The sequence below is a fragment of the Lissotriton vulgaris genome, chromosome 6 (assembly GCF_964263255.1).
Source record: "Lissotriton vulgaris chromosome 6, aLisVul1.2, whole genome shotgun sequence".
NCBI lineage: Eukaryota > Metazoa > Chordata > Amphibia > Caudata > Salamandridae > Lissotriton > Lissotriton vulgaris.
The window spans coordinates 1,388,892,381-1,388,907,338 of NC_141694.1; the positions used below are offsets into that span (position 1 = coordinate 1,388,892,381).

Consider the following 14,958-nt stretch of genomic DNA (forward strand, 5'->3'; position numbering starts at 1 on the left):
CAATCTACAGGCATGAAGGTGTAAGGTCTAGAGGTGGGGGTGTAGAACCTGCTCCTCCATCTGGGAGAGGAGGTCTGCCCTGGGAGGGAGACGAAGCGGCGAGCACGAGGAGAGGTGGAGAAGATCTGTGTACCACACCCTTCTTGGCCAATCCGGGGCGATCAATATAACTTGGGTCCGGTCTTGGCGGATCTTCCTCAGAACCCGAGGAATCAAGGGTATGGGAGGAAACGCGTAAAGGAGTTGCGAGTCCCAACTCAACTGAAACGCGTCCCCCAGTGCCCCTTGCATCGGAAACTGGAGACTGCAGAATGACGGCAGTGAGCATTCTCTTGAGTGGCAAACAGGTACACCTGAGGAGTTCCCCACATCCGGAAGACGTGACGAACCACCTCCGGGTGAAGCCTCCACTCGTGGTCGCCCGAGAACTGCCGACTGAGACTACCTGCATGCACGTTCAGAACCCTGGCCAGATGATTTGCCATCAGACAAATCTGATGGTCCTGAACTCAGGACCAGAGACGCAGAGCCTCTCTGCAGAGACACCGCAACCCTACTCCTCCCTGCTTGTTGACATACACATTGCGGTCATGTTGTCCATCCGGACTTTAACTGACTGACCGCGAAGGGAAGGGAGGAAGACCTTGAGCGCTAAACGTATGACCCGCAACTCTAGAAGGTTGATGTGAAGCAACCTTTCCTCTGGAGACCAAAGACCTTTGACCTCCAGATCCCCCAGATGATCACCCCACCCTAGAGTGGATGCATCCGTTATCACTCTAGCCACAGATGGAGGCAGTTGAAAAGACTTTCCCTGAGACAGATTGCCTTCATCGCCCCACCAAGACAGATCTGCAGCAGTTTCTCTGGAGATCCTCACTGACTCCCTGAGATCTCCGTTGTGCTTATACCACTGCCTGCGGAGGCACCACTGGAGTGCCCTCATGTGCCAGCGTGCATGGTTGACCAACAGAATGCAAGAGGCCATAAGACCGAGCAGACAAAGGACCTTCAGGACTGGAACGACCGCTCCATTGTGAAAAAAAGGTATCATTTCCTGTATGTCGTGAATCTTTTGAGGAGGAGGGAATGCACACCACACAGTTGTGTTCAGTACCGCACCTATGAACAGGTTGCGCTGGGAGGGCACCAGGTGGGATTTGGGTACATTTATCGAAAAACCCAACCTGTGCAACAACTGAGTTGTCTCTTGCAGATGATGGAACACTATCTCTGGAGATCCTGCTTTGATCAGCCAATCGTCCAGATCAGGGAATACAGGAATCCCTGACCTTCTGAGATGTGCAGCCACCACAGCCATCACCTTGGTAAAGACTCAAGGCGCAGTAGTAAGTCCAAACAGAAGGATCGCAAACTGGTAGTGTTGCGACCCCACCGTAAAACGGAGATACTTCCGGTGTGACTTCAGGATGGGGATGTGGAAATAAGCATCCTGTAAGTCGATCAACACCATCCAGTCTTCTTCCATCAGCGCTTGAAGAACCTGAGCAAGAGTGAGCATCTTGAACTTCTCCTGTTTGAGTTAGAGGTTCAAAATCCTGAGTTCCAGGATTGGATAAAGTCTGCCATCCTTCTTGGGCAGTGGCGGCTGGTGGAATTTGAAACTAGTGGGGCGTAATGAAGATGTTTCCAGCCATGTAAACAATGGTCCCCCCCCACCCCCTCCCCTGACACCGTAGTATTGTCGCACAACCAAAAACTGAATCCCAAACACATAAATCCAGAAGGCAAGTTTAAGAAAGGTGCACGCAACCCGACTGGTCACAGGGCACTAGTCAAACTGCGTCATCTTCACTCACTGCACGTGCAAAACCCTTCGACTGCAAGCATGAGATCTCATCCCCACAGTTAACTTGCAAGTCAGAGGCCAAGTCGCCTGCTCCATCCAATACTCTGCTGACACTTCTTTCCTGCTGAAAACAGCATGAGAGCAGCTGCATGATTGGTTATAGGTTGATGTGACCAAATAGCATTGAGGTGTAGAGAAGCACACAGAATCTAAGAGCATAACTCGACTCTGTGAGGGGGTTGAACTATCTTAACCACATCCTGGAACTAGCCAGGTGAGGCCACGGGGTTCTAGTCTGTCATGACCGCCGTCGCCTCGCACAGTGACTATCCCTGCGACGTCGCTGGCTGGGTCACAGATCAGCCCACCCGGTCACTCATTGATAAAGACGGTCGTTCGTCGGAGCTGAGCTACGCGGTAAAACGAGTGGCCTTTTCCTCGGTTGGACTGTGGGACACAATTTAGAATTATGCACTTTAAGAAAGGCGTACTTTTGTTGAAAGGAAGCAACAGTGGTTCTGGTATCGCATATTCCATTTCTCTTCAGCTCCTTATAATTCGTGACCCTAATCCGTTACAAGTACACGCTGTCACCGAGGAAGTTTATGAGGGCAGGCAGGGTGAACTAAAGTAAAACTAAAATAAAGTACACTTAGCGTCTGTTCTCCGGAGTTTCCCAGCACGTCATCAGGAAGGCGGGGGGCAGGCAGCCTCCCTCCCCTCCACCGCCGCGTTCTTGATTGGTGTGGCCGGCTGCCCCCACCTACGTCATTTTCTCTCTGTATGCTGCTGCTGCAGCATACAGAGAGAACAGGGAGAGTTACTCGAGGGCAGGGGGGAGTGGCTTTTTCACTGTTGTTAATACTGTCTATTTGGGCGGCCTCAGGCTGCCCAAACAGTCCGTATTAACAACAGTGCGCAAGCCACTCCCCCCTGCCCTCGAGTAACACACCAGGAAATTCTGCTTTCTCGCCGTGCGAGAAGGCAGAAACAAATGGTAGTTATTACAGCAATAACTACCATTTGTTTCTGCCTTCTCGCACGGCGAGAAAGCAGGGGGGCGGCACCCATTTGCCCCCATGGAGCAGCCCCCACTGTTCTTGGGGATCAGAAAATACCGGGAGTAGCACCCCTGACCCCTCTCCTGCTCCGGAACCACCTCTATCGCACCTTTTCTGAACAGTGCCAGGACGTCTTCCTGCAAGAGCAACAGGTGGTCCTCCAAGCAAAAATCTTAGCAAGGAGGGTAATTGGGAGGGTACTCCTGAAAGGGAAGAGCATACCCTTTCTCTACGAGATTGAGAACCCAAAGATCTGATGTAACCGATTCCCAATCCCATAGAAAATAAGTAAGCCGACCCCCCTACAGGACCCGCATGATTCGGAATGGCGGATCTAGGGCTGCTTTGCTTGTTGTAGGTGGGGGTGGGTATTAGAGGAGGAAGTAGAGGAGGAGGAGGCTTGACGTCCACGACCACGGCCCCTTTGTCTACCTCTATAGGACTTATACAAAGGATTTTGCTGCTGCTGGTTCTGCTTATTGGAACGAAAAGTAGATCTTCCAAAACCCCTGTACTTCTTTGCGAAAGAGCCTCTTGTCTGTAAGCCCAAAGACGTTGCAGTCGCTCTGCTATCTTTAAACCTTTCTAAGTCAGCGTCAGCCTTTTTCCCAAAAAGGCCAGTGCCATCAAAAGGCAAACCCAACAGAGCAGCCTGAACATCAGTCGAAAATTCGGACGACTTTAACCAAGCTGCCATTCTAGTGGCGACTGAAGATCCCATTATTCTAGCCACAGAGTCCGCCGTGTCCATGCCACTTTGAATCACCTGGTGAGCTGCAGCCTGCGTGTCATACACTACCTCATTAAAGTTCTTCCTATCCTCCACCGGAAGCTTAGATGATAACTGCTTAACCGTGTCCTTCAAAGCATGTACATATCTGCCCAGCAGACAAGTAGCATTTGTCAATTTCAGGGCCATGCTACTTGACGAGAATACCTTCTTAGCATTCTGATCCAACCTTTTTGAGTCCTTATCCCCTGGAACCTAGGGAAAAGCACCTGCCGACCTCTTTGAACAAGCCGCCTGAACCAACAGACTTTCTGACGAAGGATGGGAAGTTAAGAACTCAGGGTCACCAGGTACCACCCTATAGCTTCTCGCCACTGTTCTAGACACCGCAGGAGCATTCAGAGGCCTTTTCCAGACTTCCAATATCGGTTCAGTAAGAGCCTCAGTGAACGGGAGAGTCGGCTCAACAACAGAAGAAGGTGAATGTAGAACCTCAGTAAGGATGTTAGATTTAAACTCTAAGAAGGCAAAGTCAAGTTCAGCAGTTCTGCAGCCTTCTTAATAACAACATGGTAGGGAGCCACATCCTTAGAGGGTGCATCAGAAACTGCGGGCAACTTCCATTCCGGCGAAAGTTCCAAACCACTTGCACTATGCAGCTCCTCAAAATAATCCTCCTGTTCCTGAAGTTCGCCTTCCTCCACTTCAGGGTCCTCATATTCCTTCTCTTCCATGAGACGCTGAGCTCTACGCCTCGACCACTCCAACCGAACCGAAGTCGTCGGATCCGGTAACGACTTCAACAGAGTCGGGGCCGGCGTCGAGTGAGGAGCTTGAGGATGGGAAGCTGGAACCGGCGTTGAACCTCGATTCCGATCCCGAGGTTGCTCCGGAGCCGGCGAAGCCGTGTGCGGAGTCAATGACCTCGGCGGCGCCGAACCAAGCCAAGTTGGATATGGCGTCGGCATAAACTGCAGAAAAGGCGCCGGAGCGTAAGCTTGAGGGACACCCAAGTTGTACAACAATGGACCCATGGGACCAGCTGGTGCACCAGTGGGGTACATTGCCCTCGCATACACGCCATACATAGCATTAAGGAAATGCGAGGGGTAAATGTAAATGTAGAGTATTTATATAGCGCACTTCTACACGGAGGCCTCGTATCGCTGTATTCATACCACTGTGGAACCCATCCTGGCTTTCCTGTGAAATGTCTACTCCTGGGCACCCCCAAGGTGAAACCAGGCATCCACAGCGCTGCTGGGGCCGTTGTGGAGATTAAGCAAGCTATTGCCCAGAGTCACAGAGTGGGACCCATGATTAGACTAGGCACCGAGGCGAGAATTGTCAGGTCCGGTAAATTGAGTCCAAGAGCCACCGAGGCGGGAAATGAACCCTGGCCCGGGCCAGACCTCTGCATCAGAGTCTGCCGCTCTAACCATTGACGGTACAAAAAGGGGTGGTGATCGACGGAGCATCTGAATCAATCAAACACTCACACCTAGTCAAAAGATCTGGGTTTAATCCATCACTGTTCTGTAGCCCACTCTGCCACCCCAGTTCAAACATGGCTATATGCAAATCAGTCTGACCCTGTGCCTCATGGGAACAGTGCAGCCCGAACTGCCAAGCCATGTCTTCCCTGGACCGGAAACGAGCTTCCGAGGACCGGTTTCTGGCATTCCAGCCGTCTTCAGCCCGGCTTGCTTGAATCCAGTGGCAAAGTGAGCAAGGGACTCACGTCTGAGCATACCCTGCCACACTTATGGCGGCCAAAAGCGGTACAAAAGGGGGTGGTGATGGACGGAGCATCTGAATCAATCAAACACTCACACCCAGTCAAAAGATCTGGGTTTAATCCATCACCGTTCTTTAGCCCACTCTGCCACCCCAGTTTAGACATGGCTATATGCAAATCAGTCTGACCCTGTGCCTCATGGGAACAGTCCAGCCCGAACTGCCAAGCCATGTCTTCCCTGGACCGGAAACAAGCTTCCGAGGACCGGTTTCTGGCATTCCAGCCGTCTCCAGCCCGGCTTGCTTGAATCCAGTGGCAAAGTGAGCAAGGGACTCACGTCTGAGCATACCCTGCCAGACTCATGGCGGCCAAAAGCGGTACAAAAGGGGGTGGTGATGGACGGAGCATCTGAATCAATCAAACACTCACACCCACTCAAAAGATCTGGGTTTAATCCATCACCGTTCTTTAGCCCACTTTGCCACCCCAGTTCAGACATGGCTATATGCAAATCAGTCTGACCCTGTGCCTCATGGGAACAGTGCAGCCTGAACTGCCAAGCCATGTCTTCCCTGGACCGGAAACGAGCTTCCGAGGACCGGTTTCTGACATTCCAGCCGTCTTCAGCCCGGCTTGCTTGAATCCAGTGGCAAAGTGAGAAAGGGACTCACGTCTGAGCATACCCTGACATCTTCGGCGGAAGACAGCAACTCGAAAAAGATACAGAAACACACAAATATCAACAAAGTCACTATCCGTAACACAAGAGATCCCAAGAAACCGTTAGCGTCGACGACGCAGAAAAAAGGGAACTGATGTCATCACGCCGACGTAGGCCTAATAAGGAGTCGGTGACGTCAGCCGGAGATGCGCGCGATGCGTGCTCCTGTGACGTCGTCCACGCCGGCCTGCTACAAAAGAATTTTCCGAACGTTGCTGACGCAGGGAGATATTCACAAGGTGAGGAATCCACTGGCAGATGTATCTATCAGAAGAGAAATGTACTTACAAAACATACAACATAGTAATGTATTTAATGTTTCTGAAGCAAGAAAATTAATTTGGTCATTACTAATACCCTTCTGTGGTTACTGATGGAGAGAACTAGGTTGTTCCTGTGGGACAATATCGTAAGATACTCCTAAGGACAGAATTCCTAATTATTCTCTGTGATTGCCCCTCAGTAGGGATACTGGACGTTTTGGGGGATGAATGGCCTAGTCTTGTATCAGTTCAGGCTATTCCCACTTTTGGGATCCCCTGGGAAGAGCAGTAAATATCTTTTGTTGTCAGCTCAGTTATTGAATAGGGCAGGTAGCTGACACTTTTCTAATGTTTCGTCTGCACTGGAGGAGGCTACATTGGAGTTGCAGTTTTCGCAGCAAGGCAGATCTACTTACTTGGGATGTTCCTTGGGCCCAGCCACAAGATTGACTACACAAATAAGCTATCTGCCCACCCCTGATGAATACTGAGATTCTGATTCAGGCAGCCAGCTGATGGAGCACCCCAGATGGCACTTTTGGGCGGTAGAGTAGTATTTGAAATCTCAGTGGGCTCAGCAACAAGCACACCTGTCGGATTTCATCCAGGTTTCGGAGGAGACTGTGAAAGACCTGCAGTGGTGGCTGCTTGACCCTAGTTCGACCAGTAGCGGACCCTTCTTCCTCCTCACCCAGAGTTGGCGGTCATGATGGATGCATTGTTGCTGGATTGGAGAGGTCCTCTGAGAGATGTGAAAATCGGAGGTCTCTGGCACAGTCCCACTTCCTCATCAATCTGTTGGAGTTGCGAGTGATTCACTTGGCACTAAAGGCTTTCCTCCCATCATCAGTGTAGGCTGGTTTATGTTCTAATGGACACCACCACCCCCATGTTGTACTGCAACAAACAGGACAGATTGGGCTCTGCCCCTCTGGAACTTGCTGAGTCAAGTCAAGTCAAGTCAAAACATTTATATAGCGCACTACATACCCAGAGGGTTTCAAGGCGCTTAGGAAGGGGGGGTGGATTATTTGTCAAATATCCACGTTTTAAGCTGCTTTCTGAACGCTAGGTGATTCTGGGTGAGGCGAAGGTAAGCGGGGAGTGAGTTCCATGTTTTGGCAGCCAGGTATGAGAAGGATCTGCCTCCCATGGTGGTCTTGTTAATGCGAGGTACAGTGGCGAAGGCTTGGCTGGAAGAGCGGAGTTGGCGGGAGGGGGTGTAGAAGGACAGTCGAGAGTTGAGGCAATCTGGTCCGATGTCGTAGAGTTATTTGTGTGCGTGGGTAAGCAGTCGGAACGTGATCCTCTTATTGACGGGAAGCCAGTGGAGGTCTTTAAGGTGACCGGAGATGTGTTCGTTGCGTGGGATGTCTAATATGAGCCTGGCTGAGGCGTTTTGGATTCGTTGTAGTTTCTTCTGGAGTTTAGCGGTGGTACCTGCGTAGAGGGTGTTTCCGTAGTCCATTCGGCTCGTGACTAGAGCGTGGGTGACTGTTTTCCTTGTTTCGGGGGGGATCCAGTGAAATGTTTTTCTGAGCATGCGAAGAATGTTAAAGCAGGAAGAGGATACGGCGCTGACTTGTCTGTTCATTGAGAGTGAAGAATCCAGGATGACGCCCAGGTTCCGTGCGTGGTCTGTCGGGATGGGTGCATTTCCGAGGGCTTCTGGCCACCAGGAGTCGTCCCATGCAGAGGGGGATTTACCTAAGATGAGGACTTCTGTTTTGTCTGAGTTCAGTTTCAGACGGCTTTGTTTCATCCATTCGGCTACTTCTTTCATTCCTTCGTGTAGGTTAGTTTTAGCGGTGCTGGGGTCCTTGGTGAGAGACAGGATCAGTTGAGTGTCATCCGCGTAAGAGATGATGTTGAGGTTGTGTTGGCGGGCGATGGCCGCGAGGGGGCTCATGTATACGTTGAAGAGGGTGGGACTGAATGAGGATCCTTGTGGTACGCCGCAGATGATTTCGGAGGCCTCGGATTTGAATGGTGGGAGGCGGACTCTCTGGGTTCTTCCGGTGAGGAACGAGGTGATCCATTCCAGTGCCTTACCTTGGATTCCGATGTTTCTGAGGCGTTGTAAAAGGGTGCTGTGGCAGACTGTGTCGAAGGCTGCAGAGAGGTCGAGGAGGATGAGGGCGGCTGTGTCTCCATTGTCCAGTAGAGTTCGAATGTCGTCTGTTGCTGCGATGAGGGCGGTCTCAGTGCTGTGTTTGGCTCGGAAGCCAGATTGTGAGGGGTCGAGTGATTTGTTGGCTTCGAGGAAGGCGGCGAGCTGGTTGTTGACAGCTTTCTCGATGACTTTGGCCGGGAATGGAAGAAGCGAGATGGGGCGGTAGTTTTTTAGTTCGGTGGGGTCTGCTGTTGGTTTTTTCAGTAGGGCGGTGAGTTCAGCGTGTTTCCAATCTTCTGGGAAGGTAGCGGAGTTGAAGGAGCAGTTGATGACGTCTCGGAGGTGCGGAGCTATGACGGAGTCTGCTTTGTTGAAGATGTGGTGGGGGCATGGGTCTGTGGGGGATCCAGAGTGGATGGAATTCATCAGGTGGATGGTGTCCTCAGTGGAGATTGGGTTCCAGGCGTTAAGGGTGTTAACGGGGGGAAGATGGTCAGTTGATGGAAGGGTGGGTTGGCTTCCGGGTTGGTTGTCGAAGCTGTTGTGGATGTCAGCAATCTTGTTGTGGAAAAATGAGGCTAGGGAGTCGCAGAGGGTTTGAGAGGGGGTGATGTCGTTGGAGTTGGCCAAGGGGTTGGAGAATTCCTTGACGATGCTGAAAAGTTCCTTGCTGTTGTGGGCGTTGTTGTCAAGTCGATCTTTGAATGCTGTTTTCTTGGCTTTTCGGATCAGTTGGTGGTGAGTACGGATGGCGCTTTTGAAAGCGTCCTTGTTACTGGTGGATGGGTCTTTTTTCCAGGCCTTTTCAAGGGAGCGGCACAGTTTCTTGGATTTCTTGAGGTCGTCATTGAACCATGAGGCTTTCTTGATGCCAAGTTTGTGTTGGCGTTTTTTCAGTGGTGCTAAGGTGTCGGCGGTGTTGGATAACCAAAGGGTGAGGTTGGAGGCGGCTTCGTTGGCGTTAGAAGAGAGGGCTGGGGAGGTTTGAAGGAGTGATGTGGAGATCTGCTCTGTGGTGATTTTGTTCCAGTTTCTTTGCAGAGTTGGTTGGAGGTGGATGCTGGGTTTCGGCTTGTTGTAGGTGAAGTGAACGCAGCTGTGGTCAGTCCAGAGGAGATCTGTGGTGTGGCTGAAGGAGACATGGTTGCTGGAGGTGAAGATGGGGTCGAGAGTGTGACCTGCGATGTGGGTGGGGGAAGTGACCAGTTGTTTAAGTCCGAGGTTGGCGAGGTTATCTAAGAGGGTGGCGGTGTTGCGGTCGTTGCTCTTTTCAAGGTGGAAGTTGAGGTCTCCCAGAAGGATGTAGTCTTTGGAGGGAAGCGCGTGTGGAGTGATGAAGTCCGTGATGTCTTCACTGAATTTTGCGCGTGGTCCTGGTGGTCTGTAGAGGAGGGTGCCTCTGAGTGTGGTCTTGGGGTCGATGTGGATCTGGAAGTGAAGGTGTTCGGAGTTTGCGAGGTTGGCGTCGGAGCTGGTGGAGATGCGGATGGATTTCTTGTGGACGATAGCGATTCCTCCTCCTGTATGGTCGGTGCGGTCCTTGCGAGTGATCTTATAGTCATCAGGGATAGCGATGGCTATGTCAGGGGCGGAGGAAGCGTTCATCCATGTTTCCGTTAGGAAGGCGACGTCAGGTGAGATGGTGTCTAGTAGGTTCCAAAGGTCAATAGCGTGCCTGTGGACCGAGCGGGTGTTGAGAAGGATGCATTCTAGGTGGGTGGGGTCGGGAATCTGTGGTGTGGTCGTAGCAGAGATGTTGTCGGTGCCGCTGAATTTGCAGGAGTAGCATGAGAAAGGGCCATGGGTGTGTCCAGGAGCGGCTTGGACGCAGTTGGGGGCGCGACCAGGGTTAAGGGCTAGGAGGGTGGCGGCATCGTAGGTAACGCGGGAGAGCTGGGAAGCGCGAGGGGCAGGGGGACTGGCGCTGGGCGCGGTCCAGGCGCGGACGGGCGTAGACGGGCTTACCTTTGGCGCACCTTCGGCGCGGATTGGGCGCGATCGCTGCGCGTAAACGCTGCGCGCGGAAAGAACTGTCATATATGGATAGTGGAGGGGGAGGGGCGAGGGCGTCTCAGCTGGGAGGCGGGGCGGGCACACGAGGACGACTAGAACAACAAACAAAATGGAGGCGGAGGGGGGAGGCACAGCGGAGCGCTACAGGTAAACGCGCTGGTAAGGCTAGGGAAGCGGACACAATGACACAAGCAGGCGGACTGAAATTAAAAGGCAGCGAATGAAGCACAGACACAGAGCGCCAATGCAATCAGTGAAATGAGCACAGAGCGCCAATGCAATCAGTAAAATAAGCACAAACACAGAGCGCCAATGCAATCAGATAAAAGGCAGCGAGCGAGCACAGACACAGAGCGCCAATGCAATCAATAAAATGAGCACAAGCACAGAGCAATGCAAACAGTTAGAGGGCAAGAAACGCTGGGATACCAGATGTCTGGAGGGACACTGGGAGCGACCCCTCAGCCCGTGAGGAAGGAGCGAGTCACGGCGCTTGTAGGGGGAGAAGAGGTATTTGACGATAGTGGGAGGGCGTCTCAGCTGGGAGGCGGGGCGGGCACACGAGGACGACGAGAACAACAAACAAAATGGAGGCGGAGGGGGGAGGCACAGCGGAGCGCTACAGGTAAACGCGCTGGTAAGGCTAGGGAAGCGGACACAATGACACAAGCAGGCGGACTGAAATTAAAAGGCAGCGAATGAAGCACAGACACAGAGCGCCAATGCAATCAGTGAAATGAGCACAGAGCGCCAATGCAATCAGTAAAATAAGCACAAACACAGAGCGCCAATGCAATCAGATAAAAGGCAGCGAGCGAGCACAGACACAGAGCGCCAATGCAATCAATAAAATGAGCACAAGCACAGAGCAATGCAAACAGTTAGAGGGCAAGAAACGCTGGGATACCAGATGTCTGGAGGGACACTGGGAGCGACCCCTCAGCCCGTGAGGAAGGAGCGAGTCACGGCGCTTGTAGGGGGAGAAGAGGTATTTGACGATAGTGGGAGGGCGTCTCAGCTGGGAGGCGGGGCGGGCACACGAGGACGACGAGAACAACAAACAAAATGGAGGCGGAGGGGGGAGGCACAGCGGAGCGCTACAGGTAAACGCTCTGGTAAGGCTAGGGAAGCGGACACAATGACACAAGCAGGCGGACTGAAATTAAAAGGCAGCGAATGAAGCACAGACACAGAGCGCCAATGCAATCAGTGAAATGAGCACAGAGCGCCAATGCAATCAGTAAAATAAGCACAAACACAGAGCGCCAATGCAATCAGATAAAAGGCAGCGAGCGAGCACAGACACAGAGCGCCAATGCAATCAATAAAATGAGCACAAGCACAGAGCAATGCAAACAGTTAGAGGGCAAGAAACGCTGGGATACCAGATGTCTGGAGGGACACTGGGAGCGACCCCTCAGCCCGTGAGGAAGGAGCGAGTCACGGCGCTTGTAGGGGGAGAAGAGGTATTTGACGATAGTGGGAGGGCGTCTCAGCTGGGAGGCGGGGCGGGCACACGAGGACGACGAGAACAACAAACAAAATGGAGGCGGAGGGGGGAGGCACAGCGGAGCGCTACAGGTAAACGCGCTGGTAAGGCTAGGGAAGCGGACACAATGACACAAGCAGGCGGACTGAAATTAAAAGGCAGCGAATGAAGCACAGACACAGAGCGCCAATGCAATCAGTGAAATGAGCACAGAGCGCCAATGCAATCAGTAAAATAAGCACAAACACAGAGCGCCAATGCAATCAGATAAAAGGCAGCGAGCGAGCACAGACACAGAGCGCCAATGCAATCAATAAAATGAGCACAAGCACAGAGCAATGCAAACAGTTAGAGGGCAAGAAACGCTGGGATACCAGATGTCTGGAGGGACACTGGGAGCGACCCCTCAGCCCGTGAGGAAGGAGCGAGTCACGGCGCTTGTAGGGGGAGAAGAGGTATTTGACGATAGTGGGAGGGCGTCTCAGCTGGGAGGCGGGGCGGGCACACGAGGACGACGAGAACAACAAACAAAATGGAGGCGGAGGGGGGAGGCACAGCGGAGCGCTACAGGTAAACGCGCTGGTAAGGCTAGGGAAGCGGACACAATGACACAAGCAGGCGGACTGAAATTAAAAGGCAGCGAATGAAGCACAGACACAGAGCGCCAATGCAATCAGTGAAATGAGCACAGAGCGCCAATGCAATCAGTAAAATAAGCACAAACACAGAGCGCCAATGCAATCAGATAAAAGGCAGCGAGCGAGCACAGACACAGAGCGCCAATGCAATCAATAAAATGAGCACAAGCACAGAGCAATGCAAACAGTTAGAGGGCAAGAAACGCTGGGATACCAGATGTCTGGAGGGACACTGGGAGCGACCCCTCAGCCCGTGAGGAAGGAGCGAGTCTGTAAATGCATCTCCCTGGTAGCCAACCATTTGCAGGATGTTATTATACCAGAACTGACAAACTTAACCAGCATTGCCTAGCAGAGCACAACTGGCAATTGCACTCAGAGGTGGTGCAGGGTGTCTTCCAGCAATTTGGTCGGGATCGCTTTGCCACCTCTCAATAATGGTCAGTTTCCAAAGTTTTGCGCATTAGAGTTCCCAAGGTATCTCTCACTTGGAGACGCTTTTGGCCTACATTGGAGCTTGAGACTCCTGTATGCCTAACTGCCTCTACCTCTCCTTCCCAAAGCTCTGAATTTGATCAGGAATGACTCGGCCTAAGCATCTTAATGACTCAGGATTTGGCCAAGAGAGTGTGGCACCTGGAACATCTGGGCATGAGTATCTGCTTCCCAATAAGGATGCCGCTTCCGGCGGAATTTCCCCTGCAGCAGCAAGGCAGAGTCCTACTCCCAGGCCTGCGCAACCTTGTCCTCCATGCATGGAGATTGAGCAGTGACAGCTGACTACATTCAATCTCCCTACAGAGTCAGTAAATATCATCTTGGCGGCCAGACGTTCATCCACAAAAACCATTGCAAGATGGATTTCTGCCACCATACAGTTTTGCCACACCAAAGCTGGCAAACCACTCTTAGCAAGGGCGAAGGCACGCTCAACAAGGGCAGTGTCTACTTCAGCTTCTTTGTTTGCAGGCGTCCCGCTGAAGAACATTTGTTGTGCTATGATGTGGAAGAGCACCCACATGTTCACGCAGCACTACCACCTAGAATCAGCACAGAGAAGTGATGCAGCCATAGGACAGGCAATGTTACGTCATCTGTTTCAATAAGGTGAGCTTCTGTAACTGTAAGTGATTATTAATGTCTTTACAAATGCATATGATAGTTTTGTTTACTGCATAATTGTCTTTTCATATTATTTACGCAATATTAAGCATATATGAATATATAGAGACATGTTTGCTGTGGTGGCTGTTACCCACCATCCTCAAGGATACTTCTATTACTAATAGGTTTAACTACTATAACTGCTTGCTGTTCTGATTCAAGCATGTGAGACTATGAAAGATCCAGTACTGGAGAAGAAGTTACTTACCTGTAACTGCAGTTCTTCAGTATTGGTATCTTTCATTGATTCACATGTGGCCCACCCTCCTCCCCTGAGAGACTCCCCTCATAGTTTGGGATTATTTATTCCCATGTGTACTTGAAAATCAGAGCGACAAAGCCTCTGTTGGCAGTGTTCTACAGAGTGTTATTGCCTGATAATACATAAAACATAGATAGGCTATTAAACTTACTTTTCATTGCCATTGTAGCCTATGATAGTGATACATACTGCTGTATTATGGTACTGTGGGACTCCCACTTCAGCTGTGGGGAATGATTCAAGCATGTGATTCTACGGAAGATATCCATACTGGAGAACTGCACTTACAGGTGAGTAACTTATTTTCTTCTTTTTGATAAGTGGTCATTTTGGCACAACCTTTTTCAGTATTCTGTCTTTCAGTTAAAGGCCATGTTAGGCAGATATGATAGGACTACGCACTTCCTTGTTTCCTTTTGGCATTGATGGGAATTCTTATTTCATTCTTAAGAAGAATGTGTCTTTTATGCGGGAATACAAATGTGATATTGATCAGCAATACATATCTCATTTTGTTTGTTTAATAATATACACATATTTTGTTTTACCTTGTGTGCGTTTCAGAGACTGTTCAGGTACCATTATCCAAAAGGATGCGATTTGTTGGTCCTGGTGGTTATAATTTAAAAAAACTTCAAGCTGAAACAGGTGAGCATATTTCTGCATTTATAGAGTAAGTTTATTTTCTTAGTACTGCAGCGGTGCTTTATGTCAAGACAGCTTTATACATTTCTGCTGATTATTTTGAGCTTTGTGACCGTATGTCAGTTTTGCAGGTACTATTCAACTAAAGTTACAAGCTTTTTTACTCTTCAGGTTTACTGTATCTTGTGTGTGAAGAGTTCACTGGCAGGATTTAGGCAGACAGGAAGAAAAAACTAGTTATCCCCATATTTTTGCACTGCACACCTGTATGGTTATGTACATGGGAAATACCATTGAGGCCATTAATGCAC

The 14,958-nt window shown here is 50.9% G+C and overlaps 1 protein-coding gene across 2 annotated transcripts in view; it reads left to right on the plus strand.

The window, feature by feature from the left end:
* The window catches only part of PNPT1 (polyribonucleotide nucleotidyltransferase 1), a 524,718-nt gene that overhangs the window by 442,639 nt on the left and 67,121 nt on the right, over nucleotides 1–14,958 (plus strand). For both annotated transcript variants that reach the window (XM_086927497.1, XM_086927498.1), the window contains exon 23: nucleotides 14,567–14,650. In XM_086927497.1, coding sequence (XP_086783623.1) covers nucleotides 14,567–14,650 — 84 coding nt within the window. The remainder of the gene's footprint in view (nucleotides 1–14,566; nucleotides 14,651–14,958) is intronic.